Below are 27,825 nucleotides of genomic sequence, written 5' to 3'. Positions count from 1 at the left end.
TTTTTTTTTTTTTTTTTTTTTTTTTTTTTTTTTTTTTTTTTTTTTTTTTTAATGTTGATTATACTTCTACATTTTGTTTCGTAGTACATAATTGTAATTTCTCTCTATTTGATTCTCCATTTATTGGATGGACAATGATGCTGAAGTCCACCGTTAGCAAATATTGTACTCTTTAGGTTTTTCCTTCCAAACTCTTTCTCAAGGTTTTTCCTTCCAAACTCTTTCTCAAGGTTTTAAAGTTTTTTTCTTCCGAAATTTTTCTCAAAGTTTTAAAACGGGTCTACTAGGGAGAGGTTTCCACACCATTATAAAATTGTTTTGTTCTTCTCCTCAACTGATGTGGGATCTCACAATCCACTCCTTCAGGGTCCAGCATCTTTGCTGACACTCATTCCCTTCTCCAATCGATGTGGGACCTCCCAATCCCTTTGGGATTCAGCGTTCTTGCTGGCACACTGTCTTGTGTTCACCCTCCTTTGGGGCTTAGCCTCTTTACTGGTACATCTTCTGATGTTTGACTCTGATATCATTTGTAATGATAAATATTGTCTTTTTTGGATTTTTTCTTTTTAACTTTCCTTTAAGGTTTAGGGTTTAGAATGAATGAAAAAAGGAGGAGGAGGAGAGATACACCAGACTAATCACAACACTTCATTAAGTACAAACAGAGAATTAAAAATTTAGGCATAAAACTCTTCCTTCGGACTAATTTTCATACTTGCCCTTACATCTTTCAAATCCCACACAGTATTATTTAGTACACATTCCAAACAATCTAATGCAGCTCAGCAATCCGGTTGATCAAAGAAAGAGCATTACTAGTCAACTGAGCAATGTTCACAATCTTCGACCTCACCACCGCCTTAACGCCGCTGTTCACCGCCTTCCCTTGAAACCCCTCGCTACAAGTGGTCTCATCGGTGAGGGCAGCGCTGACCCACGTCTGGATATTGCTCATAACGACATCAAAATCATTGCCTCGAAGCTTTGGCATCTCAGAAATGGAGCTGATGAGGGAGTCGACAGAGTCACCGAGCTCTTCCAAACAATCATTAAGAGCAGAGACATCTCGGGGAGAGAGGCCGTGAGCGTGTGAGAGCTTGAGAATTTGGGTGGTGGCGGACTTGACGGAGGAGATGGAGACAGAGAGGGCGGCGGTGGCCAAAAGGCGAGGGCTTGTTTGAATGGAAGCGGCGTGAAGTGAGAGGGATGAGAAACAGAGACGAGGGTAAGTGGTGGAGCTGCAGGAGGTTTTGATGAACTCAGTGCTGCTGCTTTGTGGAGTGATGGCTGGAGGTTTTGATGAACTCAGTGCTGCTGCTTTGTGGAGTGATGGCTGAATGGATGAAGATTGGGTTTAGTGTTAATTGGAAGATTGCTACCAAAAGAATCAAGCTTTGCTTGCAAATCGAGAAACCCATCTTTTTTTTGCCTTCTTTTTGATTGGTTTATCTCTTGGTAATGGTGAAGAATGGGTTTTGATTTAAATAGGCCAATGGAAAAGGTAATGGGTCCCTTGCATTCATACCAAGAAAAGCGTTTTAACCTTACTCTATTATGAACACATATTAATGATACGAATGTTTAAGGCTAGATTTCGATGACATTTTAGTTATTAAAGTGGTGCGGATAAATATGATTTTTTAATAATTAAAATATGAACAACTTATTGATCCAACCCAACTCAATCTGATGAAGTATGAACTTTATTTGAGTCATTCAGATCTCTAATTAAATCAACTTGAAATTTTGAGTTGGTAAAAAAAAAAAAAAAATCAGTCTCTCATAAATTTGAGTCAATCCCTGTAACAAATTCTTTTTTGCCCTTGGCAACTCTATGGTGGGAAGAGTTATTTTTTCGGAAAGACGTTGATTTAGTAGAGAGGTAGGGGCTTTTTGTGCATAGAATTCCATCAAATATTCGTTGTTCAATATCTTGGCGGCTCAAAAAGTTGGACCAGCCGCTTCTCGGGCGCTACCCATGTATTATTATAAGGATTTACAAGCTACTATTATTATTTCTTTTCAAAAAAAAAAAAAAAAAAAGAGGAGATCTTTTTTTGGTGGGGCCATCAATGTTTGCGACTTGATCACATGAATTTGGGCCCAAAAATGGACCATATTGTATGAAATTATTTTGAAAGTGGGCCCCCAGAACGACGCCGTTTGGTTCTTCTCCAACTTTAGCTAAAATTTTAAATTAAAATAGATTTAGAAAGATTCTTTTAACAATTAACAAAATAATAATAATAATAATAATAAATAAACAAAAATAAAGAAATGGGTTAAAGATTGTAGCAAATCAATTCATAAATCAATACTACTCCGCTCTAAGGTATCTTAACCCTCGAGCCACGTCTATTCTAAAAGACATTACTTTGATGTGAAGCTTATCCTCTTACTTTATATCAAGATTTCACTCAACATGTGCATAAGCAAATCGCATACGATATTACTCTTATTGATTTCTACAACACGTCACAGTCATCAGTCTTAAACTCATATGGACATGAAAATATCGAAAATATGTACACATCGATTGAAATTTAATATCATATTTGAAAATAAAAGGGTCTAGAATATTGGTGTGACACGTTACGTTATCTTAGATGGACAAAAGCACTTAAGCTTATGATATGTTGCAATTTGCAGTTAAATGGTTCATATATCTCATTCGAACCCCATGTGCCGTCCTCAGCCCTAACCCTAGCAATATCACCATTTATAAATATCTCTATAAATTTTTTATATTTTCATTTTAATTATTTAATTTTCCTTTAATTCATTCTTAAAATATCTAATTTTCTTTTTCTTCCAAATATTTTAAATTTTGTTATATTGACCAAACTGCCCTTGATTGAAGTGGGCCATTAACGGAACGGGCCGTACCTCAACAGTTGACGTACAACAGCGTGGGATCAGCCGAGTTTCACGTGCTGTAAAGTGCACGTGACATGTGCGTGATACGTTGGATTGTTTGACTTTTTAAGTGCCTGATCTTGACTTTTTGGCTCGGGCACATGCCTCTCCCGTAGACCTGCACGTCTCAGATTCCTTCAGCTTTACCTTTCTTAATTGGGTCAACCCCATTTGATTAAAATAATAATTTAATTAATCCCAATTTGTATTTATGGCTTTAAGCATAATAAAAGTTTTAGAAAGCTGTGAAATTTAGAATAATAATAATAATAAATTTATTTTAAAAGGCTTAGTAATTTAAAATAGTCAACCTTAAAACTTACAAACCGTTAAATGTATTTGTTTTTGTTTTGCATGTCTTAATTTCTAAGTTAATATCTTTATAAATATAGTAATAATCTCCATCATTTCATGATCATCTACCACATCGATATGGAATTTCAAATCCTAAAATCGTTACTAACCCTTTTCTTTTTCGTTTCAATTACGATCACCACCTCCGTCGTGGCTTCTTCTTCTTCCATTACCCGTCCGGTGAAACCATACATCATAAAGGCTTGCAAAACGACGCCGTATCCACGCCTTTGCGAGATCTCTCTCACTTTACATGCGTCACAAACCAAAAGAACACAACAAGAGTTCTGCAGAGCGACCATGACTTCTTCTCTCAAGACGACACGAGATGCCACTTCTATAATCTCCAAACTATCTCGCCAAAAGATATCTACCTATGAAGCTAAGGTCATTAGAGATTGTGTTGATAATCTTAAAGACTCTACCGACGAGCTCCGTAGAGCTATTGCCGCAATCAAAAGCTTGAGTCGTGCTAAAGATGCAAACTTTCAGGTTATTTAAACTTCTACATAACCCCAAAAGCTTTAAATTTATATGTTTTCTTAAATTTTATCTCAAATTCATATTTTAAACGTCATTCTACATCATGCATTTGATACAAAAATTTTAAACCTAAAATCATCTCAAAAAAATTGAAATATCTTTAGACATGATCTTCGCACATTTATGGTTTGACCTTTAAATACGAAAATCAACATAGAATCAACATAGAGACCTAAAAAATATATATTTAATCAAATAAGTTAACATTTTTTATAAATGAAAGTGGGTTGATTATCAATTTTAATTAAACCCTTTAAATAAGTTAAGGTAGATTGGGTTAAATTTAATATTTGTATTCATATTGTGAACACAGTTGCATAGTATCAAAACATGGATGAGTGCTGCAGAGACCGACGCTATGACTTGCAGCGATGGGTTGAGCGGCGGCGCTGGTCGGAAGGTGAGGTCGAAGGTGAAGCAAGAGGTGAAGAAGAGTGTTGCGGTTGTGGTGAGACATATCAGTAATGCCTTGTCCCTCCTCAACACCTTCAAATACAAATCCTGAGCTCACCTCAGCTTTTCAAACAACATAAACATCCAAACAACTGAGCTGCATCAAACTTGTTTTAATGTCATTTCAAAGTATAAAATATGTTTCTTTTGTGCATTTTTATGTAAATCACGTACTATATAAACACGGTTTAGCTCAATTGTGATTGATGTACATGATATGCATCGATTTTATACGCACCAATTCTATGTATATCACTTTTATGAACTTAAAATATGTGGATATGCAGTGCTAGTTGGATTAGAACACATTCGAACTTGCAAATCTTACGCTAAAATAGAGTGGGTATCTTGAAAAGAGGTCAAAATTCTCATGGGTTACACTCACAATGCAAGAACAATAACATGAAACTTTGTATTGAAAATTTGCTGCCAACATCGAAGCTTGAAGAAGGGAGCACTATTGTCGGCCATTGGATGTCAAAATACGAGGGGATGAAGACACATGTGGATGAAAAGCTCGAGGGTTACGAGATATTTGAATAGAAACATATCCTTTTCAATAAAAGATTTGATAGCGAAAAATTTTATATATATATACAAATTTAAACATAAATTTGTGTATATATATATATATATATTTTGCCCATTTCCTTCAATCAAGGAAGGGGGAGGGCCCCCATTCCGTTGGAGTTTTAATTTTCCCTCTCATTTTTCAATGATAAAATCCAAAGCAATAACTGTCTTTAAATAAAAAAATTTAAAATCTAATATTGTATGAAACAAATTGTCAAATTGCGCTTTTATTATCTATTAAATACTGTTATGGTGCATGGGAAAATAAAAATAAAAATAATATATATATATCATTAAAATATTAATCCATATTTGGTTCATTTTTCTATGATATAATAAGTGTTTATTCATATTTGATGTTGATATGACTTTACAAAGATATAAAAGCATAATAAAAATGGGAACATATAGTAAAAAATGCAAATATTCTTAATAAAACAATAGTATAAAGTTTGTTAAACAACAAAAGTGTAAAAGCTAAACCTTTATTACGTGAAATTGATATGAAGCCACGTTACAATTTTGAGATTATCAAGAGGAAAGATACTGAGATGGTAATGAATCTGGTTGAAATTGTGAGTTGGTTGGATTAGTGACCCGAGTGACCAAAGTTTATAACCCAACCTAATTCTTTATTTTCGAGTTGACTTAAGTTGGGTTATCGGGTTGTAATATTTTTATTATTAAAAAATTCTACTTATCTGTTGTACATGTTACGTTAATAGCTAAAATCCCATTAAATTTAAATATTAAAACATTTACAAGTTACAAAGCATTACTAATATCAATATCAGTTACAAAGGTTAGTATTCTTAATTTTTAAAAAGTAAAGTTGAGTTGTAACCCTATGTTCGGGTTGACCCACAAAAAAAGTCAACTCGCAAACCAAGCTGAACCCCATCCACCTTTTAAATGATCTGAATTAATTGGACTATGAGATCATATAAACACCCATAAAAAAAGATGTAGATACAAAGATTAGAGATATAAATTTTGTGGATGTGGTCTTAAAAAAATTAAAATTAACGATAAAACTTTGGTAAGTAATTCGAATAAATTTTAATTTTGGGTAAGTGATTTATTAAAAAAAAAGTGAAAAGAATTCAGAATTATAATTTAACCACACTTTTATTTATTTTGTAGTCCTAATAATAATAATAATAATAATATATATATATATATATATTTTAAAGACTAAACGAAAATAGGAAAATACAGATACAGAGAAGAGCATAAAACCGTTTAGGGTTGCAATTCTCAAATTCAAAACACTCAAAACTCTCATAATATACATTACATTTTTCAGATTTTGAAACAGACTTACATCTCTAGCTTTGATTTTGAGCATAGTTGTTAATCAGAGCCAAGGCATTACTTATGAATCGAGTTAAATCCACAATGCGACGCCTAATCGATGATTTAATTCTTCCATTCAGCACTGCCCCTGCAAATCCATCGGAGCAAGTGTTACCGTCCGTCATCGCCGCACTCACCCAGGTCTCCACGTTGCTAATGTGCCACTCGAAATCCTTCCTCTTCGATCTTCTAACCAGCTTCAGTTCTTCCACCGATTTGCTCAGCCGTTCCACCGTGTCGCCGACCTCCTCTAGACAGTCTCTCAACGCCGCGTACTCTCGCGGCTTCAATCCGGTGAACTTCGTCAGTTTCCAGACGAAGGATCGGGCGGATCGAGCGTGAGAGAGGCTCACCGTTAGAGCTGTTTGGACTAATTGGCGAGGGTTTTGTTGGATTCTTGAGGCGAAATTTGTGAGGGATTGAACGCATAGGTCAGGATATGTTGTGAAATTGCATCTCGATTTGATGAAATTGGAAGCTCCGCCGTAGCCGGCAGCGCTGGTGGTGGCGAATAGGACGGAGATAGAGAGGAGTGGGAGAAGGAAGGCGGATTTCGCCATTGGGAAACCTCGCGGATTTGCAGAAACAGAGAGCGGAAGAAGAAGAAGAAGAAGAGAGGAGGCGATTTGTTTGTGGACTGAGAAGTGGGGGATCCGACTTTTATAGTGGAATTTTAACCCAAGGGCAATCCGTGTAAATATATTTTTATTTATTATTATTATTTTTTTTTATGTTCACACGAAATTTATTATTATTATTATTATTATTATTGGTTAAAGGAAAAGTTTAGTGGAAAGCTTTTATAAGTATTATCTAATAATTCTCTTTTGATAGATTTCTAATAAATTATTAAATTATTAAATTTATTTTATAATAATTATGAATTATAAGGGTATTGTTGGTATTATAAAAATACTTTTAATTTTTTAATAATTTAATATAAATAAAGATAATGTCTCTCGTTTAATATTTATTTATTATATTAATTTTAAAATTAAATAATTTTATACTTGATACAATGTCACATTCCTACTTCATTCATTTAAATATTTCATCACCGCTTAGTTTGTTAACGGTCGCTTTTCTTGTTTTTTTCTATGCATCAACATTAGTAATTATTGATTTTTTTTATTAAAAAAAAAACTAGCAATTATTCTCTGCTTTTATGTACCATGAGCATTATACATATCATTGCTTCTAGAAGATATCAATGATTGAGTTAGTATAACTATAATCAAGCCAGTTCAAGATTTATAAAAATAAATAAATTCGTTTAAAAAATGAAAGATAACTTATAATAAGATGTTTTAAGATCAAATGGTATAAAATAAGATGAGGACATTATTTCAATTCACACGGCAACAAAATTGTCAAAATTTATGGTTTTAGGCCTAAATAAAACATCATTAAAAGGGATCTTTTGACTTGTTGAGCTAATTTCAACGTTATTTCTAACGAAAATTTAATTTTTGTATATCATATGTATACTTATATAAGACGTAACTCAGTAAAACATTGTACAATAATTAATTAAAGAAGTGAAAATGAAATGAAAATAAATTTGAATTAAAAAGTTAATGAAATAAATAAATAAGGTGATGAGAGAAGAAAGTCAAAGTAAAGTAAATGGGCAGATGAGAGTGTGATTTTCCTATTAATTTCTTTTTTTTATAAGTCAAAAGTATAAATAATATTTTAAAAGAAAATAGGGTAAGGACCAATTTTTGCTACCGACATTACTCAGACCACTCAGTCCACGTAGAATCTTCTGTACCAATCAAATTCTTTTAATAATTGAGGGCCACCACCTTATCTTTTGTCGGCTTTCACATTGTTTTTTTTTTTTTTTTTTTTAAACTTTTAATTTTATTTTTATATATTATTGAGAAATTTGAATTCTACGTAATAACTTGAAAAAAAAAACTGTATAAAATTTTGTTAAAAAAAATAAAAATATGTCTTTAAGAAATATTCCCCATATTAAGCCCTTTTTTTGCATGGAAAAAAAAAATAAATTTTAGTACATTGGAAAAAAAAGTATATAATTAAATATTGAAATAGAAGCATTTGACTTCCCCATTTAGTTGGAGGTTTGAAAATGTAGAAGCAAAGACTCAAATTGAGCAGTGGGGCAATGCCAAGAAAATGTGTAACACGACACCGCCTAATTAAAGTTACATACTTTCTTTAAAACATTATTTAACACATTTTAGATATATATACACCAAATTAACTTTTAAAACTTTGAAACATCTTTCAATGCTATGGATACTTTTTAGGGATAAGTGTAATTTGTCGCAATCACGTTCTTGTGGAGGCAGCAGCGGATAGCGATTGTGCGACACTTGTTCTAACCCAATAAACAAGTTGGTCATGAGAGATTCAGATTTTGCGGACAACGTTGGCGTATGCTTGAGCCTCGAATCACGTTTGTGAGAAATATTTTAAAAAAGCGTAAAGAAATACATTTGAAACTAATTTAAAAGAATAGAAGAAAACAAGTTATATGGGTAAAATAATAATAATAATAATAATAAAATCACGGGTTAAATAGCATGTAACTCAAGGTAAGAAGAATTGACATTTATTTGCATCCCATACAGTCCATTTAAAGGGATTTGAAACGGACATGTAGCTACGGACAATACGTTTTGAACAAGCATGATCGAGCCATATACAACGTATATTCAATATGCATGACTTTCATTCTTTTTTTATTTTATTTTTTTTTAAAGTAACCTACTTTTGTGGTGTCGGCAGCCGTTAACCCTACAGTCAACGTTCTTAAGCTGTGTTGTTCTAATTATTACTTTATTATAATAAATGATAACTAAAGTAAATTTGGGATTAAATTTTGGTTTCTAAGAAATTCATACACTAAATAAAAATATTTATAATTATCAATCTTCATTACAAATCTAATCCTCGTTCCGCCATCATTAATCTCACCCTCTTCTCGTCTTCAATTCTCCCAGCATTGCCATAAATCTTCATCAGAAGCTTGAAATTGAGCTCATTATCGGGCTCCGATTCAAAAAGCTTTTCAGCAGCAACCTCGGCGATATCGACATTGCCATGAAGATAGCACGCATACAACAGTGCACCCCATACGGTCGGGCCTGCCTCGACCTCCATCCCGTTCGTTATGATTCTATAAGCTTCTTCAATCAGCCCTGCCCTCCCATAAAGATTCACCATACAAGCATAATGTTCTATGGTTGGTCTTATTCCATATTTCCCTTTCATCTCAGTATATAACTTTCCCCCTTCCTTCACTAAGCTCAGATGAGCACAAGTTGACAGTAATGACACAAATGTTACACTGTCTGGCAAAACACCAAGGCTCTCCATCACCTCAAAATATGTCAATGCTTTTGAGGTGTTGGAATGAGCAGAGATTATGGTGTTCCATGACACTATATCTCGTTCAGGCATCTGCTCGAACAGCCATCTTGCTCTGTTGATCTTACCAGAGTTGGCATACATGGCAATCAAAGAGTTGGCAATCGACAAATTCCATTCGATTCCGTGTCGAATTGCCCATCCGTGGATGTGTAACTTGAATTTCGACGACGAGATGTTAGAGATCATGGTGGATAAAGCAACCGAATCTGGCTCGTAACCTTCTTGAATCATTTGATCAAAGGTGTTCAATGCCTCCAATAGCAGCCCATGGCGTGTGTAGCCAGTGAGCATTGAGTTCCAGGAAACTGTATCCTTGGAAACAATCTGATCAAAAACTTTCCTAGCCCTCATAATGTCACCACATTTGGCATACATGTCAACTAGAGCATTGAGGACAAAGATGTCGCCAGCAAATCCCGAACGAACGATATGCCGGTGCACTGCCTCGCCGACTCGAATCGACCCAATGCCGCCACAGGCCTTGAGTACACGAGGAAAAGTGAAATGGTCAGGCTCAACACCCTCTTCCTCCATTTGGAAGTAGAGAGCCAGAGCATCTTCATAAAGACCAAGTTCAGCATAGCCAGAAATAAGAGAATTCCAAGAAAATGCAGAGAGATTTCGTTGACACATTTCATCGAACACCTGGTGTGCATCCTCCATGTACCCAAAAGAAGCATACAGACGAAGAAGCTTAGAAGAAACACCCACATTTCTTCGTAAAAAATTGGTGGGTATTAGGCGATGAATCCGAATACCATGATCAAGGGCTCGCAATTGGTAACAAGTTTCCAAAAGGGAAGAGAAAATTTCAGCATCGATTGGGACGCCATTGTGGAGGGAAGCTTCAAGGTCATTGAGAACAGCATCAAGGGCTTGAATCTTGGATTGGGAGAAGGGTTTGTGGTGGATTAAGAGTGGGGTTGATGAGGATTTAGGGAAAGGGAGACGAGTGGCCTCTTTGGCTTTGCTTATGCGAATCAGTTTTTCCTGAAGAAGTTTCCTTCTTTCTTTCTTGGATTTCTTGGGTCCGGAAGAACATAAGAGACGAAGCGAAGTAATGGGTGAAATTGAGAATCGCAAAGAGATCAGCATCTGGCAATGAGAATCGCACCGAAAATGGCGGTTTCAAACACTGCTATCCTAATTTTATGCGCCTTGTTTCACATCCAAAAACAAAATAATTTAATAACTTTATTTTTACACTTCCTAAATAATTTAATTTCATTACAACAATAATTTAATTTTTTTTTTTGAAGAAATACAATATATAAATATAATACTGAATCACAAGCTTAAAAAAGAAATTTGCTTATTGAAAATATAGATTATATTATCTTTTTTATTATTATTATTATTTAAACAAATATTGTTTTCTTTTACAATTTTCCCTAAGGCTTTAAAACACATCTGCTTTTAACTCTTTTTGGCTTCCCCTCAAGGCTTTAAAACATGTCTGCTATGGTTTCCACATCGTGTTTTATTCTCCTCCCTAACCAATGTAGGACATCACAATCCACCCCCTTTCGGGGCCTAGATATCCATGTTGGATAAAGTTTAAGGTCTAAATTAAAGGAGATAACAAACCAACGGAACCAACCATGTCACCCCCAAAGCTTATTATACTATTTGCCAGCAATACCATTCATTTTCATATCAACATTTTTATCAATTTTGGAATGTGAACATCAATATCAACCATAGATGTGCATATTCCTAAACATATTTATAAGTTCTGCGTGCTTAAGTTGGGGAACATAATATGTAGCCAACAGGTTTTTGTTTCTATGGACCTATAAGAAATTCCCTGGGCTGTACTTGCCGTTCACTTATATTACACTCTTGAAAAAACCAGTAATCAGGGTAATGAACTCACAATGCTCTTCTACTCAAATGAAGAGTCGCTCCGAGCAGTCGAGCATGTAGCACGAACCAGGGTCTTTCCGTGCTCCATGTTTGTTATCCATGAGAAGATTGCCCAACACTTCCTTGCTCATACCTGCTGCTGAACAAAAATGATTAAACAATGATCAGCAATGGACTACAGCACTGAGTCGATATCAGAACTGAAAGCATGAATGATGGGAGAAAACGGCATACGCTAAGATTCAAGTTTAAAAAGTTTTTACCAATCGTATAGGAAAGACTTGAAGGTGGAAACAGAAACCAAATACCTCAAAATTAAATTGTGCAAAAAGTGGATAAACTTGTTTGTATATTTCATCCACCGTTCCAACTGCATTTATCTGCAACATTTTTTGGGTCAAAAAACCAAGTTTACATAGAAAGAAACAAGAATTTAGAAACGTGGTGTAACGGCCCAAGCCCACCGCTAACAAATATTGTCTTCTTTGGGCTTTCCCTTTCGGGCTTCCCCTCAAGACTTTAAAATGCATCAGCTAAGGAGAGGTTTCCACACCCTTATAAATGGTGTTTCGTTCTCCTTCCTAACCGATGTGGGATCTCACACGTGGTCTAGCAAGTGATGAGCATCTATTCAATAGAAGCAAGGCACCAACAATAGAAGGATTTGAGTTGAAAAATCAACCAATAACATACCTTGTAAAGCTTTCCCCTCTCCAGATAATATTTGACTACAGGGAGATTCAATGCCGAAAAAACTTTCAGCCTTTTCTTGATTGTGTCAATGTTGTCATCAACTCTTCCCTGCAAATTTGTCATTTTGAGATATACTATGATGATGACGATTTGGAAGCAGGAAAGATTGAACACTTGTCAGCCACCTGATTACGATTGAGCACACGCTTCATCATTTCGTCTTCTGGACAGTCAAAGAAGAGTACAATATCTGGTTCTGCTCCGATCTACATTTGAACAGTTTGTCATTTTCCCTTGTTGATCTCAGTGTTGATTTTGTTTCTTAAAGTTCTTAAAAGAATTTTTTTTCACCGAAGTAAATAAAGAAAGAACTGAATGGAATAAGAGTACAGAAGAAACTCACAATTTGTTCAAATGCAATCCTGTTATCCTCACTGCGTGGGAACCCATCAATGAGAAATTTATAATTGTCACTTGATTCCATTTCCTTTTGAATAAGTTTCACTGTCAATTCTGAAGGAACTATTTTTCCTTCCTTAATTGTGTCAAGAATCATGGTACTGAAAATAGAAACTCACAATCAAGAGACATCATCAAAGGCTAGATGGATTTGTAAGTTTTTTCAATAGATGCAAACGAGACATAATTACCCATCAGCACTATTCGAAGCTATTTCCCTCCTTAATATATCTCCAGCACTCAAATGTGTAAATCCAAAGTTCTCAACTATCTTCATACATTGTGTACCTTTACCACTTCCAGGACCACCTGAAAACATCGCCACTTTTAGTATATGCAGGCTTTATATAAGCATCTATGTCATATCATTGAAAATTGAAGACTTCTTTTTTTTTTTTTTTACTTTTCCTTGCTAGAATCATAAGTTCAAGGAAATCCATACAACCTCAAGCTAGAGTAGGTGAAAAAACATATGAAACCAGGAAGGATTGTTGTTGCATTACTAATGACACTAATTTACATTCACATACAAGTCACCTGACATTCCCATTTTTTTTTTTTAATCATACAACATAGACAGGATTAAGAGTATGAGAATTTGATATTTACAGTATGTTTGAATATGATAATTTTTCAAATATAATAAGAAAATATTTACAGTATGTTTGAATATGTTTGAAATCGACTAGCAAGGCTCATATGTCACTAATAGAACCATTAACCTTTTAATTTTAGATACTTTGAGCCATAAACCTTTGAGGCAAAGAACTTCAAAATAGATGAATTCATGTTCTTCTTTGGCTTCATAGTCACCTTCTAAATTATGAATAAACAATGTATAATTGACTACAAAGATAAATACGGATTTCTTCATTGTCACCAAAGAAGAAAAGAAAAGGCAGAGAACATTACCTAATACAAAAGTTATGAATGGTGTTTTATCTCTTTGAAAAGTACCTTTTTCCTGCACTCAAATTAAAAACAGTCTGAACATTCACTCCAAATATATTAGACAGAATGACATAAATAAACAACACGCGCGCATATGAATATTGCATATGGGAGCAGATGCTTCAACGTGTGAGCACTAATTTTCAGTTCTCCACAGTGTTAAGAGAGACATTTGGGCATGATATAAAGATTCCAAAGACAATAATGAGGCTAAGAAAAACTCATATTGTACCTTGCTTGTCTACTCATCTAAGAACTCAGGTAACTGATAGGTTTGAATACAGAAAATAAAAAATACAGAAGTTGATGGTCTATGCTTTAGAGTTGATACGAAATTAGAACAATCATAAAGAAACTCAAATACATGAGCAGTGAAACATCTACAAGGTTCAGTCAACAAGAAGATATAAAATGCGTATACTACCTTTCTGGGTATTTCAGTGCTAAATGCTTCCCAAAACTTGAACTTACACACATCCTGCATTGGTATCAGCAATAAAAGTGATGAAATTTGTTATGATTTTAAGAAATGGAAAAACAAACACAGTTTCTATACAAAACAATTTAACAAAGGTTTTTATGACAAAGGTTTCAAGGTTGCTAATGCCCTGTTTGAATCCAAGCCAGTCAGACAGGCCTTAATTCAAGAAAATGATATCAAGAGATTTCGCTTCTGCAACATGCCGAGTCTTATTGACATGATTTCTAGTGCACCGCCCACACCTTCTCTAAGAATTCCCTATTTCATCTAAATTAACATTTTACTCTATGAACAATCCTAATCCAGTCATTTATGAATCTGATCATTCTCAACTATGCAATGTCAAGTCCTGCACAAACATGACCTGCCATAATTTGTTCAACCAGTCTCCTCACATAAATATCCATTCTCCTGTTATGGCAGAAATCCATCTCATATCCTTGTCTTTCTTTATTGTCAAATATTTGGGCCCACAGGTAGTTATGACCTCGAGAGAAGTCAATAATTTCTAGGCTTCACCCCCAGAATAAAAGGAAAGATTTTCGATATCCTAGTGTAACCATGACAAGATAAGCTAGTCCTTTTTGGGTGTCAATTGCAACTCCATGTAGAGAGGTTTCTTTAGCTATAAGCCAATGAAATTTATGTCATGAAAGAACAGGAAAGAACGAGAGGTTATAACATCCAGAGGTCACAAAAAAGCTTCCCAGTTAGCCCCAGGACGGAGATAGAATGATTTCAAAAGCTCTTAACAAGAAAGAAGAATGCGTATGATCGTATGAGAGAACCATTTTCAACGTACGGACTATGCATCATCGTTTTAATCAAAACCCAAAACTGAAAAATCAAAACAATAAAAAAGTAGTAGTTCCCGGAAGAAAGTCATACGGTTGTTACAACGTCTATAGCCTCGCAAATCATAAAGAGCAATCAACAAATTAGCAGCATCCGCCTATTGCTAGTGGAACAAAAATCGAACAAAGCAGCTGGGTCGTAATCATTTGAAAAGATCAGAATGGCTGCAATTACCTTATTGACAATGGACTTCTGGGCGAACGTCAAATGCGAAACAGAAGCCACTCGCCTCCACATCCTCTCGCTTTCTTCCAGAAGCTGTATTCTAGCTTATACGATTCTGATCGTTCATGGGATTCAATGTTTTGACATTAGACATTTCGTCGAACACCTACCGTGCGTTGTTGAGTTGGGCTCGAAACCCATGGCCCACGTAGATGCAGCCTGCTGTCAAGGTCTCCTTTGGAGGTTTGTCATAAATGAACCTGAGAGGGATGCCATGAAACATGCATACGATGGGATCCACGTTGAGATCTCGTTCAAGGGACGGATCAGATTCAGAAGGCCTGAGATATTATATGAAATGGATAGATTTTATAGATCATCGACGAAGATGGCAGCAAAATTAAATGGAGTTTGTTTCATTTCTCGAGGATCTTTTCCAAAAGGGGAATTTCCCATTTTTTACTCTTAATCTTCAATTAATTCAATCATTAATTTTAACATATTAATCATTTAATAACTACAAAAATTCACACATTTTAATTAAAAAATGTTTAACTCTAATGGCAAATTTATCGAATTAAATGAGTATTAAAAATCTTTTAAAATAATAATAATAATAATAACAAACGCGTAAAAATGGTAACATTTTTTTAATTAAGATTAAGATCGCAATATTCTAAGCCATTGATAAAATTAAAATTTCAAGGTAAATTTTGACTTATTTTTTTTATTATTCGATAATTTTCTCAAAATTTAAAAATATACTTTCACTGACATATTATATATATAATTGATTAAAAATTATTGAAAGTAAAAATGATCATAACTCAACTAATTACGGCAAGTGACACATTTTTTTACTGCACATTTTTACATAGTTAATATAACGATATTTTATAAAGGGAAAAGAGAATGGTTATGGTAAAATATAGGTAAAAGAATTAAAATAGAAAATTTTAAAATTTAAAGGTTAAAGAAAATAGAAAAGAGGGTTTATTATTTTATAATTTTTAACTATTTTTCACTTTTTCCTCTTCTTTTTGGCTCTGCAGAGTCTCGTGACTGACGTGGGCTGCAACTGTCGTTAGGCAATGGTTGTCATTGCCTACCGCACTAGCTGAAAATGGAGGATCTCCGCCGCTTTGTTGTCGCTATTCCGATCGTTTTCCATTATAGTTGAGAAATTGGTGGGAAAGAAAGCGGTGTTTCGCGTTCAGATTAATCGTCACAACATTATGGAAGTTCGGGCTAGAGCTCCCGGAAAAATCATACTCTCCGGTGAACATGCCGTCGTACATGGATCGATGGCCGTCGCTGCTTCCATCAGTCTCTATACTTCCGTTTCCCTTGCATTCCACAGTCATTCCGGTATTGTCTCGCTCTCTCTTTCCCGCGGCTTCTAACTTTGTGGAAGAATTGTATGATCTGAAGGAGTTGAATATCTGTGACGATCCGATTGCTTGACATCCTCTTAATGCTTTCACGACAATTCTTTTGGTTAATTTTGTTATTGATTTTACTACATGCCGTTGGACAGAAAATTTGTTGAACATTTGCCGGTATACAAATTTAAAATATACATATGCCATTTGTTGATTGCAAGTGTTTGACAAGATTAGGGCGGGAACAATCATAATTTACTCTTCGTAATTAGATTTAAATTCTACGTTATGATAATCTCGGTAGTTTAATCTGTCGTTGCATTGATGTGGAGTTCTGAAATTGCTGATAATAACAAAGAAAATCAAGGAGATTATTCATATTCTAATGAGATAGGAAACACTGAGGAAAACATCCACACCTTATTTTTCCTCTGAAGTTTTCTTGTCATTGCGCGTTATGCATTGGTAGCTTGGTGTAGAATTTTCCCGTTGCCTAATATCTTGTTGCTTTGTCAATCAAATTAGTTCACTTGAAATTTCTGGGTTAATTTTATTTCTTATGAGATCAAATGCATTTGTTACTAGACAATGATGATACCCTAAAGCTTCAGCTGAAGGATATGGCACTGGAGTTTTCCTGGCCAGTTGGTAGAATTAAGGAAGCAGTGGCTGGATTTAATACCGCCATCTCTTCATCATCACCAACATCATGCCCAGCTGAGTGCTTGAAATCAATTGGTGCTCTTGTTGAAGAACAAAATATTCCTGAAGCAAAGATTGGCCTTGCATCTGGAGTATCGGCATTCCTCTGGCTATACTCCTGCATCCAAGGGTTTGTATGGTACAATTGACTCGTGTTCTGTGAAACTTTTGTCTGTGTTGTTTAGCCATTTTTCATTCTACATGTTTCAGATTTAAGCCTGCTACAGTGGTTGTCACATCTGAGCTTCCTCTTGGATCTGGCCTGGGATCATCGGCTGCTTTTTGTGTGGCGCTTTCAGCTGCACTACTTGCTTTGTCTGATTCTGTAGTCGTGGACATGGTGCACCAAGGATGGTCAAGTTTTGGGGAAAAAGAACTTGATTTGTTGAACAAATGGGCCTTTCAGGGAGAAAAGATAATTCATGGAAAGCCATCCGGAATTGACAACACAGTAAGCACGTATGGTATGTTATCAATTTACCAATCAAATACTGCTAGTCTGTTAGAATTTTATGATTATTTAGTACTTGAGATGAAAGTGGAACATCAGTCAGACTGAATCAATTTGGATCTAATTATCTTAACGATGCCAAGGCCTAAAACGTATGAAGAGAACTCTAGACTGATCGAGAGAGAAATTTTACTCTGAATTTGTTTAGACATCACGTGTAATAGCCATTTGTAACATCCTAATCCAAACCCATTGCTAATAGATATTGTTTTCTTTGAGCTTTTCCTTTCGAGCTTTCTCTCAAGTTTGTTAAAACGCATCCACTAGTAACAGGTTTCCACATCCTTACAAACAATGTTTCGTTCTCCTCCTGAACCAATATGGGATCTCACGGCATATATATGTTTGTTAAAATTCATCATGCATGAAAATTCGTATCTCTTCCTAAATAGAGAATCTTGTATCAGGCAACACGATCAAATTCAAGTCGGGTAGTTTAACACTCATGAAATCCAACTTGCCATTGAGAATGCTTATAACCAACACAAAAGAGGGAAGAAACACAAAGGCTTTAGTTGCTAGTGTATCAGAAAGAACGATAAGACATCATGATGCGTTGAACTTCATATTCAACGCCGTTGATTCCATTAGCAAGGAGTTATCAGGCATTATTGAGTCCCCTGTTTCTGGTGAGCTATCCATATCCGAGAAGGAAGAGAACATAGCAGAGCTGATGGAAATGAATCAAGGGTTGCTCCAGAGCATGGGGGTAAGCCATGCTTCAATAGAAACGGTTCAAAGGACAACATTGAAATACAAGTTAGCATCCAAATTGACAGGAGCTGGAGGCGGTGGCTGCGTTCTGACGCTCTTGCCAACATGTATCCTTTCTTATTTTACTCTCTTTTGTATACATTTTACAGTAGGTCCTGGAATCAATGAGTCTATTTTTCTCTCCTTAACTATATTAAAAAAACAGCGCTTTCAGGAACAATCGTTGATATGGTGATTTCAGAGCTGGAGTCGTGCGGTTTCCAGTGTCTAATTGCGGGCATCGGAGGAGGCGGTGTGGAGATATCTTTTGATGCTTCACCATGAGTTCAAATTTGTAAGCTTTCCTGCTTCGAAGAATATATAAAATAAAACTTTCGCTCTTATCAAAATTTGTGCACCTATAGACTGAACTATTACCATTAAACATGAACACTTCAATAAAAAATTATAATTTATGTTGGCGTCAATAATAATTTATTTAATTTATTTTGCTAAAAAAAAAAAAAGTCAAATAAATGAAGTACTTGTTACTAAAATTAGTAATTGATTAATTAATTAACCATATTTGAGTATAATTAACTAGTTAATTATGATTAGTTATCTTATAAAAATTTAATTTTCAGTAATTATAATTAATTACTTAGTGATGGTCTATAATCAATTAATTATTTATTGAAACTAATTTTGCTGAACTCATTTGTTCATTTATCGTAATTTTGAGGTATAGTTAATTGATTCATAATATAACTATAATTAATAATGATCGATGCCTAATTTTTTAAATTTTTATTATTTTATTAATAAATTATTATAATGGTAATAAGTATATCTCATTTAATATAATTTATATACAATATTTGATTTGATTTTCCAAATTATTAAAATTGATTACAAACCAAAAATTTAAAGTACATAAATAAAAATTTAATTAGTTAAATTTATTTTAATAGTTTTGATTATCTAAAATTAAATTATATAAAATTTGGATAATATTTCTTATTCTAATCTTAATATTTCCGTACATTCTATACGTATTATTCCCATACACCATAAACTAACTAATCCTAATTATTATTATTTAATATAAAAATGTTTTTTAAGCAAAAAAGAAAATGGAAGGTTTTTTTTTTTTTTTTTTTTAATATAATTTAGCCTTAAAACATTTAAATAAAATTCGAATATTTTAATTTCATCCCGGGGCTTGAATAGCTTCGTGGACCAACCCAAACGCCCGCGTCCCACCACCGCTCGGACCCCGAAGCTGGAAAATCAAGGTTCACTACTGCGTCGCCTTCTCTCCGCCGCCGCGGTATGTTGAGCCTGATCAGAAAAACCACCCGGAAGGTCAGTTCGGGAGCCGTTCTAAAATCATGCTACTTGAATTGCCTTAGCTCCCGTTCGATCCACGCCGCTGCCTCGGCTCCGCACGAAGGTGCTGCTACCGGTCTCTATGGCTTTGAGCAGCTGAAGTCGCCTAAAGGCTTCCGGCGTTTCGTCGATGAAGCCATTGAGAGGTAACGAGATCATTGCTCTAAGTTGAATGTCTTTAATGCTTGAGAGACGAGACTCAATTTGGAAGCCTATGTGAAGAAACTGAAAGTATTCTGATATTGCATACAATAACAACGTTAATTCCGCCAGCGTTGCTTGGTGAACAAGATAATGTGTGGACTAAGTTACTACGATTTTTCTTACAATTTTAATTGTTTTGTTCCTCGTTATCATCAGCTAGCTTAACACTAAAAACAATTGAGCTTAATTTTGTATCTGACTAATTAGAGGCGTTCCACCTCGTTTCCATGTTAATGATTATGAGCTGAACTTAAATACCTCTTTGTTCTCATAGAAAAAAAGAAGCTTGGTTGATGCTATAATTGCTATGGCCAATGGTAATGCGTAATGGTATGTAAGAAAATGAAACAGTTCTTATTGTCTTAATTCTAGGAGGATCTTTTGCAATACACATTGGCCTTTTTGATAAACGAGATCAAAAGCTATGTGCTTTGCCTTCTTTAAAATTAAGGCAGTTCGGAAACTGGGCTTTCATCTATGGGTTTCTTTCTTTGAATTGCAAGAGTGCAGAAAAGTGCAAGATACGAAGGATTTTGAAATAAAAATCATCTAGTCTAGTATTATATGCACTATCATTTGGAAATTCGAACATCGTTCTTACGATTTTTTTTAGTTCAACAATATTTGAGGAAGGATTCAAACGGCTGACTTGTTGGTCGAGGGTACATGTCAATTACTCATTCATTTTCTAGAATGTCAGCTGACTTGAATACATGGATGCTCTAAAAAAAACTCATCAATATTTTACGAAAAATCTCTAAATTCATTGATAGCAAGGAGCCTTGAAACCTTTATCTAATTCTAACTGCAAGAAAAAAAAATTGCATTCTTCTTTTAAAAACTAATTTCTCTGATTAGGTCTGGCGAGCTTGTTACTTTCATTTCTAGCATGCCTTCTTCAGCAGAAGTTATCCGAGCAATGGATGAAATTTCCAACAGGGTAGGTTTAGAATTTAGGATTTACTTTAAGTTCTTATTTTGAACTATCTAGCAAATATATTTCCACTTCTATATAAAAGTTCTTTGTTTAATTGTGGAATTTATTGATTAGGTATGCTCTGTTTTTGATTCTGCAGAACTCTGTAGGCAAACTCATCCAGACAGGTTTGTACTTTTCTGATGTTTTTTTGACACCTTTGTTATAGTTACTGTCTTTCATATTGCTTTGCCAGTCTGTTTGGCTTCAATTTTTTTTTTTTCATGTAATAGGGAATTCGTGGAGGAGGCAAACAAGGCAGCCATGAGAATGAGTGAATATTTTCATGTGAGGAGCCCAGCACACCATATCTTGATTTTTTTTTTCTTTGTGAGTTGTCATTATTACTGATTTACTAACTAATTGAGTGTCACCATCATGTCTGACTTTACCTTCAGTGAAAAGCAAACATGTTTTCCGGAATTGTCTATTCTTCTCTAGTTCTGGACTCTAGTGCTAAAATATATAAAAAAACTTAAGAAATAATAATCTGCTTAAGTGATAAAATGTGCTGTATTCGCAGAACTGAATTGCCTCTTTTATTATATAAACCTTCTTTAGGTAGTAACTTGGAAACCTTTGTGAAGGAGGAAAAATAACTCTTGTGGACAGTGGGACTTGACAGACTCAACAAACAACCTAGTTTTTAGGCTTCTCCATAAATGTTCTCTCTCATAATTCAATAGAATATGGAAAATTTTATAAGTTAATACTTGATTAGTTATTAATAATCTCTGTCTCTCTCTTCAACATCACTTTGAACCTGCTCAACTTTTGTGATAGTTATTATGAGATAGCAAGTTTTAAATTTTCTACTTGATTTTCATCTGTTATTTTATAAATAGCTTGAACCTACTGAAACTGAAAAGTACTTAGCATAAGTAACATGATCCTACTGAATTGAAAAGTATTTAACATTTTAATTTGAACAAAAAAGGATGAGAACTTTTAGGTGTAATTATATTGAAAAAAAATATGGAAAGAACTTTGTATTTGTTTCTAAACAAAAAGATATTGTTATTGGTAATTTTCTTGCTGTTTGAAAACTGTGTCCAAAAATTGATTCATGTTATCTTTCTGTTTATAGTTTCTCAATACAAATCATACTTTGTATAATGCTGTTAAAAAAGCTGAGCGTGAGGCTCATCTACTTACACGTGAAGCGCATATGGCTGCTCATTTCCTCCGTGTTGACTTTGAAAGGGCTGGAATTCATCTTTCTGCTGGTACTTTTTGTGTATAATTCACTCCGCTGCTTCCTACTCATGCTTCTGCATTTAAAAATTATCACCTTAATTATGCTTATGCAGAGAGATTGGATCGAGTAAATCAGCTGAGTATTGAAATTTCTCAGCTCTGTCAGGAGTAAGTTGCATGTAATATTCACTTAATTGTGTTTGCTTGCTATTCACATCATTTTCATGCTTCTTCCAATAATATTTTCTGCATATCAATAAACAAAACGGAGTCACTTTCTGTCACTCTAAACTGTACGTAAACGGAGTCACTTTGATAATGCTCTTAACATTCAGAGCGATTGTAAGTGTTTGATGAATTCTCTTCTTTATCACTATTTGAGAAACCTCACTATATTAATACTGATATATGCAAGTATTTCATGACAACCCAGACCAGTATTTCTTACATATAGGAAGAAGGAAGAGAAAAAGAAAAATGTTCCATGTTTGTTAATTTTGTTGAATATGCTTCATTTGGTCAGGTACAAAGAAAATATCGTCATTGATCCAGGCTCTGTGGATATATTTCCACCAATGCGTGTGCCAAACAACTTGCACCATCTTGTTAAGCCCATCTATCGTTCTAGTAAATCATTTGGATCGATAAGTAGCATGAAAGAAAAGGGATTTCGATTAATGACTGATGCAGATTCCCTATCGTCTATTCTGCAATATACATCAGATGATGAGGTGAATAACTCTGTTGTGCATGATGATAGATAGGATGTGTTTTCATTGGCTTGGGATAATTTTAAAGGATGTGGAGGCTTCCATAAATTCTTGTAGGATAAAGTTCTATGATGCATCTTTTTTAGGTCAGATGGATTTAGATATCTGAGGAAGGAAATCTTATAAGATGATGACACTTTTCGTAAATTATGGTTTGCTAAGGCCAAATGTTTCATCGTTGGTCTTGATCCTTTTTCTGATCAACAATTACTTTTTTCTTTGCACTTGAATATATTCTCAGGTTAGGAAAATGGCTTATGTCAAGGGAAATTCAAGTCCTTGTGCTAACCTCGATGTTCTTGATAAGATTATTGCCACTCGTCATGAGCTAGCTCAGGTTATTCATTTTTATTTTCACTCTCCTGAAATTTGTAAAGAATAATGAATTATCTAATATTTCTTCCTTAAGTTGCCATTTGTTTAATACTGAGTTCTTAAAAAAAATTCTCTCCTTGAAATGAGTCAATCTAATCTTGTGGTGCAAAAAAATTCATTCTTTTATGAGGCCATGTGAACTTCCGTCTCACTTAATCTGAGGTCTTATTTTAGAATTGTTTCCTGCTGAAGATTTATATTTCATCGTTCATGGCAACGATTTGTACAATTTTCTAATGGGCTAGGGAATAAAAGTAGACTTGAATCAAATTAATGAGGAAGGGCTTACAACACTCCCAGACTTTCAAGAGGTCTATTTCTCTCAAAAATAAAGCTCGAGCTCTCTAGCTCCTGAATTTACAAAATTTATATGAAAAGACTTGTACGGCCTTCTCTTACGATGACTTTTCAGCTCAATTATTTCCTCTTGGCTTTGAGCCTTCTTAACCTTCCTCAGTCATGTGTTAACCAAATAAGCTTCTTCTATTTCAATCAATACCAGTCGCTTGATATTTTTTTCATCTACACAATTGCTGTGGAACTTTGAGAAAATAAATTTAGAAACATATTCGATTAATAGAACAGAATTGTATTATAAATCTACCAGATTCCTTGAGATGAAATTTCTGTTTATTCCAATTTGTGAAAAAGGTTCTGACAAATTGTTTCCTACATATGGAAAAATAATCATGTTACGGTGAATTACCACAATGTTTTAGTCTTTTGCTTAATGTTGGCTATGCAGATATTAGGGTATAGATCTTATGCAGAATTTGCAGTAACGCCTAACATGGCTTCATCTCCAGCTGTAGTAGTGTCATTTTTGCAAGAGTTGAGCAATTTGGTCCGTCCCAGTGCTGATGAGGTACTACAATTTTTGTTTCAAGATGTTGCAGTTTGCAAGGCATGGAAGAGTTGTTTCTGTTTCGTCATAACTTGTTGAAATTGTGGTTTCATGATTTAATGAGAAGTTTTAACCACCACCAGGAGTTCAATCAAATCAAGGAATTCAAGTTAAAGAAGCGTTTTAATAAGTTTGAAGATTTAGAACCATGGGATGAGGCTTACTATACATCAATGATGAAATCTACTGCGTATAATCTCAATTCATCGGCAAGTTACATCTTCTATTTCTTTCTTATTTCTCTCTCTCTCTCTCTCTCTCTCTCTCTCTCTCTCTCTCTTTTTCAAATGAAAAACGTGTCGAGGTTGTTCCGTATTCACATTGTTAAGTGGCAATCTTCTACACTTTTCTTTTTTAATTTTTCCTTTTGCCTACTACGTTTCTCTCATGGTATCCATTTTCTCCTAACTGCTAGTATTCAGTTTTCTTATGGTTCCCTTTTCTTTTTATAGGTCATATCATCATACTTTCCTTTATCACAATGTATTGAAGGTTTGAAAACTCTCGTGAACTCATTGTTTGGCGCATCATTTAATAGTATTCCCCTAGCACCAGGTGAATCATGGCATCCCGACGTGCTTAAATTGTCTCTTCATCATCCTGAAGAGGTACATACTAGATAAGTTAACTACAGATTTTTCTTCATTAGTTATAGCTTGTAATTGAATTAGACTGTTTGTGCACTGAACCTTTGACTAATAAGTTTTCTGACACACTAGTTCCCCTGATACGTAGTGGAGACTGGGGTGATGAGCTTTTGTTATTCATATATTCATGTATAAATTGTTATGGTTGAGATCAAAGATTTAACCACACGTCTGTAGTCTTGGAATGAGAAACTATTATATCAAACCTTAAAAAGATGTACATGACCAAGTGTCTCTTGAATCAAATCCTTGGGGGCTCCGTTTATATATTGTGTGAGTTATGGTGCTCGGTTCCGCCCCCCCCCCCAAACATTATAAGTACTCCCCTAAACTCATAGTGCCACCATATTTCTGTTTCAGGGTGACTTGGGATACTTATACCTAGATTTGTACTCGAGAAAAGGAAAGTATCCTGGTTGTGCTCATTTTGCAATTCAGGGAGGCTGCAAGGTTTCAGAAATGGAATACCAACTTCCTGTAAGTATTAGATAGCACTTTGTACGTGTTAGCACCTTTGATTTCTATAATACTTCCTACTACAGCTATTCGGCTGTAACTGTATCTGATCAAACATTTTTGTGATGCTTCAATTCTTGTTTTTGCAAAATTGGATAGATACGTAGTCCTCTTTTAGCTATCATATACCATGTTGTAATCAAGAATGTGAAAAATCTACTTATGCTTATAGGCTAAGATAGAGAATGGATTGCATGGTGATGGGTTTGATATTCTTATTATTACGATGGGGTATGCCTTGGTTGAAAATGTACACGTGATTTTTGTTTGCTAATGTCAGGCTATGTAGATGATCTTGCATATTCTCTTTCATCTTGTAACCAAAAGTTGATTATTCAATGCTAATAATATATCCATTCGAGAAGGATCCTAAGGAAAAGTTTTTTAGAAATGTAAAGGAGTAGACTAATTTGGTGACCTCTCAAATCAGAAGTTTGTATTGGTTATGTGCAGGTTGTAGCTCTTGTTTGTAATTTTTCTGGATCACGTGAACGATCAAATGTGCGGCTCAATCATTCGGAAGTTGAAACTCTTTTCCACGAGTTTGGGCATGCCCTTCATTCCCTGCTTTCAAGAACAGTATGTGCTGATTCTGTACTCTTGAACAGACGATCCTTTTGTTACTTTTAAATATATAATTCATCAATCCTCATCTACTGCAGGAATATCAACATTTTTCAGGTACAAGAGTGGTTCTTGATCTGGCAGAGACACCTTCAAACCTATTTGAGTGAGTAAAAATGCAGTTTATTTGCTTGCCTTTTGGTTTACGAAGATCATACAACGGTTTTGAACCACGTCTATGCTTAAATTATTCTTCTAGCTAAGTTGTGCAGTGTTTGTACTACGGCCTTTATAAGAAAGACGTCCATTAATCTATATCAAATATGAACATTAAATATGGGATAAAAAATGTCCAAAATATCCTTGTCTAAATTTTTATTAGGAGATAATAAATCAACAAATTTTTATAATTCTTCTCTTATAAATATGTAATCTTGTACGTATAACTTGACAAAACCCTTTTCTCAGAGTCTTGTTTCCATATCAGCTGTGTTTGTTGTTGTTTAATAATAGCCGTCACCACTATTGGATGACTAGGTACTACGCGTCAGATTATCGTGTTTTGAGAACATTTGCTAAGCACTATTCAACTGGTGAAGTAATTCCTGAAAAGCTTGTAAAGTCGATGCAGGGTGCCAAAAAGATGTTTGCAGCCACTGAACTGCAGCGTCAGGTGACATGTGATGGTGTTGTTAACTGGTATATCTTATAATTTTATCTGATCCAACCAACCAATGTTTACTTGGTTTTTTGATTTCCAGATTCTTTATGCTTTAATTGATCAAACACTGTTTGGTGAAAGATTAACTTCAGAGAGAGACACTAGTTCTGTTGTTGCTGAGCTAAAAAGACAATGTACCAGTTGGAAGCATGTGGATGGCACTCATTGGCAGACCCGATTTTTTCACCTCCTGACTTATGGTGCAGGTTGCAAAAGTTGATCTATTCTTGTGTTTGAGTGATATATTTTTGCTTCTCAATTTGATATGAGATCTTTAAGCTTATGTGACTGATCTTGTAATAGCTCAAGCCCACCGCTAGCAGATATTATCTTTTTTGGATTTTTCTCTTAAGGTTTTTAAAACTTGTCTGCTAGGGAGAGGTTTCCACACCCTTATAAAAAATGTTTTGTTCTCCTCTCCAACCGATGTGAGATCTCACAATCCACCCATCTTCGGGACAGCGTCCTCTCTAGTACTCGTTCTTTTCTCCAATCAATGTGGGACTCCCCAATCCATCTCCAAGTCAATGAAGCAGATGCTAATACTTGCATAGTTTGTAATTCAAAATAACCAAAACACCTGTCTCCTCACCCACACCCCGAATAGCAGTTTATATATACTATAACGTTTTTACTTAATTTTCCCTCGTTTCTTTCTGGTGCGAGACATTCACAGGTATGCTTTTTACAGGTTACTACAGCTACCTGTACGCCAAATGTTTTGCCGCAACCATATGGGAGAAGCTTTGTCAGGAAGATCCTCTTTCAAGAAGCACAGGAACTGCCTTGAGAACAAAGTTCTTACAACATGGAGGCTCCAAAGAACCAGTTGATTTACTAAAGGATCTTGTGGGAGATGGGATCATACGGTATTGTGATGGAGGAGTTATTCCTGATATAACCAGTCTTTGCAAGGAAATGGATATCAGTGGAAAACTTGTAGTGTAGCCACAAGCAAGCCCTTTCGCCATCCTTTTTCCCCCTTAATTATTCTTCTTCCATTTTTTAGAAACATTCGAGTTTAACTTAATGAAAATTTGGTTTTTTCCATTAAAAATTGTGAACATTTCTGGATTATTCTGATATGAATACGTTTGGATCCCTTCAAATTTTTAGGCATAAATGAGCAATTTTTTTGTTCGAGAGGATGATTTAATTACAATTTTAGTCTCTATATTATGCGTTTATATTTTCATAGGGT

General features: G+C 34.8%; 7 protein-coding genes across 13 annotated transcripts; 3 read left to right on the top strand and 4 right to left on the bottom strand.

The window, feature by feature from the left end:
• Positions 1-632: 632 nt before the first annotated feature.
• Positions 633-1,540, bottom strand: LOC111447928 (pectinesterase inhibitor 7-like). Of its 3 annotated transcripts, none has more exons than XM_023087325.1 (2): positions 1,308-1,540; positions 633-1,261 (listed from the first exon to the last, which is right to left on the bottom strand). In XM_023087325.1, the coding sequence occupies exons 1-2, from the start codon at positions 1,419-1,421 to the stop codon at positions 776-778; spliced, it is 600 nt and encodes a 199-aa protein (XP_022943093.1). In that variant the 5' UTR covers positions 1,422-1,540; the 3' UTR covers positions 633-775. The 3 variants fall into 3 exon arrangements, with proteins under 3 accessions (XP_022943093.1, XP_022943090.1, XP_022943092.1); XM_023087322.1 differs by having other exon boundaries at positions 633-1,276; positions 1,314-1,539; XM_023087324.1 differs by having other exon boundaries at positions 633-1,276; positions 1,317-1,538.
• Positions 1,541-3,351: 1,811 nt separating this feature from the next.
• Positions 3,352-4,502, top strand: LOC111447758 (21 kDa protein-like). Its single transcript, XM_023087083.1, has 2 exons — positions 3,352-3,765; positions 4,130-4,502. The coding sequence occupies exons 1-2, from the start codon at positions 3,352-3,354 to the stop codon at positions 4,319-4,321; spliced, it is 606 nt and encodes a 201-aa protein (XP_022942851.1). The 3' UTR covers positions 4,322-4,502.
• Positions 4,503-6,029: 1,527 nt separating this feature from the next.
• LOC111446960 (21 kDa protein-like) lies at positions 6,030-6,845 on the bottom strand. The gene has a single exon (XM_023085901.1). The coding sequence runs from the start codon at positions 6,756-6,758 to the stop codon at positions 6,171-6,173; it is 588 nt and encodes a 195-aa protein (XP_022941669.1). The 5' UTR covers positions 6,759-6,845; the 3' UTR covers positions 6,030-6,170.
• Positions 6,846-9,065: 2,220 nt separating this feature from the next.
• Positions 9,066-10,762, bottom strand: LOC111447624 (pentatricopeptide repeat-containing protein At4g25270, chloroplastic). Its single transcript, XM_023086883.1, has one exon. It carries the CDS (start codon positions 10,696-10,698, stop codon positions 9,109-9,111), a length of 1,590 nt encoding a protein of 529 aa, XP_022942651.1. The 5' UTR covers positions 10,699-10,762; the 3' UTR covers positions 9,066-9,108.
• A 453-nt stretch (positions 10,763-11,215) lies between these two features.
• LOC111447002 (UMP-CMP kinase-like) lies at positions 11,216-15,424 on the bottom strand. Of its 3 annotated transcripts, none has more exons than XM_023085955.1 (9): positions 15,083-15,424; positions 13,997-14,050; positions 13,534-13,585; positions 12,813-12,930; positions 12,566-12,722; positions 12,348-12,428; positions 12,163-12,270; positions 11,778-11,849; positions 11,216-11,608 (listed from the first exon to the last, which is right to left on the bottom strand). In XM_023085955.1, the coding sequence occupies exons 1-9, from the start codon at positions 15,143-15,145 to the stop codon at positions 11,597-11,599; spliced, it is 717 nt and encodes a 238-aa protein (XP_022941723.1). In that variant the 5' UTR covers positions 15,146-15,424; the 3' UTR covers positions 11,216-11,596. The 3 variants fall into 3 exon arrangements, with proteins under 3 accessions (XP_022941723.1, XP_022941724.1, XP_022941725.1); XM_023085956.1 differs by having other exon boundaries at positions 11,216-11,605; XM_023085957.1 differs by lacking the exon at positions 15,083-15,424 and adding an exon at positions 14,942-15,052.
• A 678-nt stretch (positions 15,425-16,102) lies between these two features.
• Positions 16,103-18,845, top strand: LOC111447000 (mevalonate kinase-like). Of its 2 annotated transcripts, none has more exons than XM_023085951.1 (5): positions 16,103-16,441; positions 17,041-17,287; positions 17,368-17,621; positions 18,076-18,489; positions 18,588-18,845. In XM_023085951.1, exons 1-5 carry the CDS (start codon positions 16,309-16,311, stop codon positions 18,704-18,706), a joined length of 1,167 nt encoding a protein of 388 aa, XP_022941719.1. In that variant the 5' UTR covers positions 16,103-16,308; the 3' UTR covers positions 18,707-18,845. The 2 variants fall into 2 exon arrangements, with proteins under 2 accessions (XP_022941719.1, XP_022941720.1); XM_023085952.1 differs by having other exon boundaries at positions 18,597-18,735.
• A 732-nt stretch (positions 18,846-19,577) lies between these two features.
• On the top strand, positions 19,578-27,726 carry LOC111446997 (mitochondrial intermediate peptidase, mitochondrial). 2 transcript variants are annotated; one of them, XM_023085948.1, is made up of 17 exons: positions 19,578-19,896; positions 20,813-20,894; positions 21,006-21,058; positions 21,164-21,218; positions 22,018-22,156; positions 22,241-22,295; positions 22,651-22,858; positions 23,139-23,234; positions 24,018-24,137; positions 24,260-24,385; positions 24,629-24,784; positions 25,184-25,300; positions 25,793-25,918; positions 26,002-26,069; positions 26,441-26,576; positions 26,665-26,830; positions 27,316-27,726. In XM_023085948.1, exons 1-17 carry the CDS (start codon positions 19,694-19,696, stop codon positions 27,570-27,572), a joined length of 2,163 nt encoding a protein of 720 aa, XP_022941716.1. In that variant the 5' UTR covers positions 19,578-19,693; the 3' UTR covers positions 27,573-27,726. The 2 variants fall into 2 exon arrangements, with proteins under 2 accessions (XP_022941716.1, XP_022941717.1); XM_023085949.1 differs by lacking the exon at positions 19,578-19,896 and having other exon boundaries at positions 20,811-20,894; positions 21,031-21,058; positions 27,316-27,723.
• The last annotated feature ends 99 nt before the right edge of the window (positions 27,727-27,825 follow it).

Source organism: Cucurbita moschata, unplaced genomic scaffold (assembly GCF_002738365.1).
Source record: "Cucurbita moschata cultivar Rifu unplaced genomic scaffold, Cmos_1.0 Cmo_Scf00009, whole genome shotgun sequence".
Classification (NCBI taxonomy): domain Eukaryota; kingdom Viridiplantae; phylum Streptophyta; class Magnoliopsida; order Cucurbitales; family Cucurbitaceae; genus Cucurbita; species Cucurbita moschata.
Note: the sequence above shows the minus strand (reverse complement) of the source record. Positions and strands in the feature narration are given on the sequence as shown.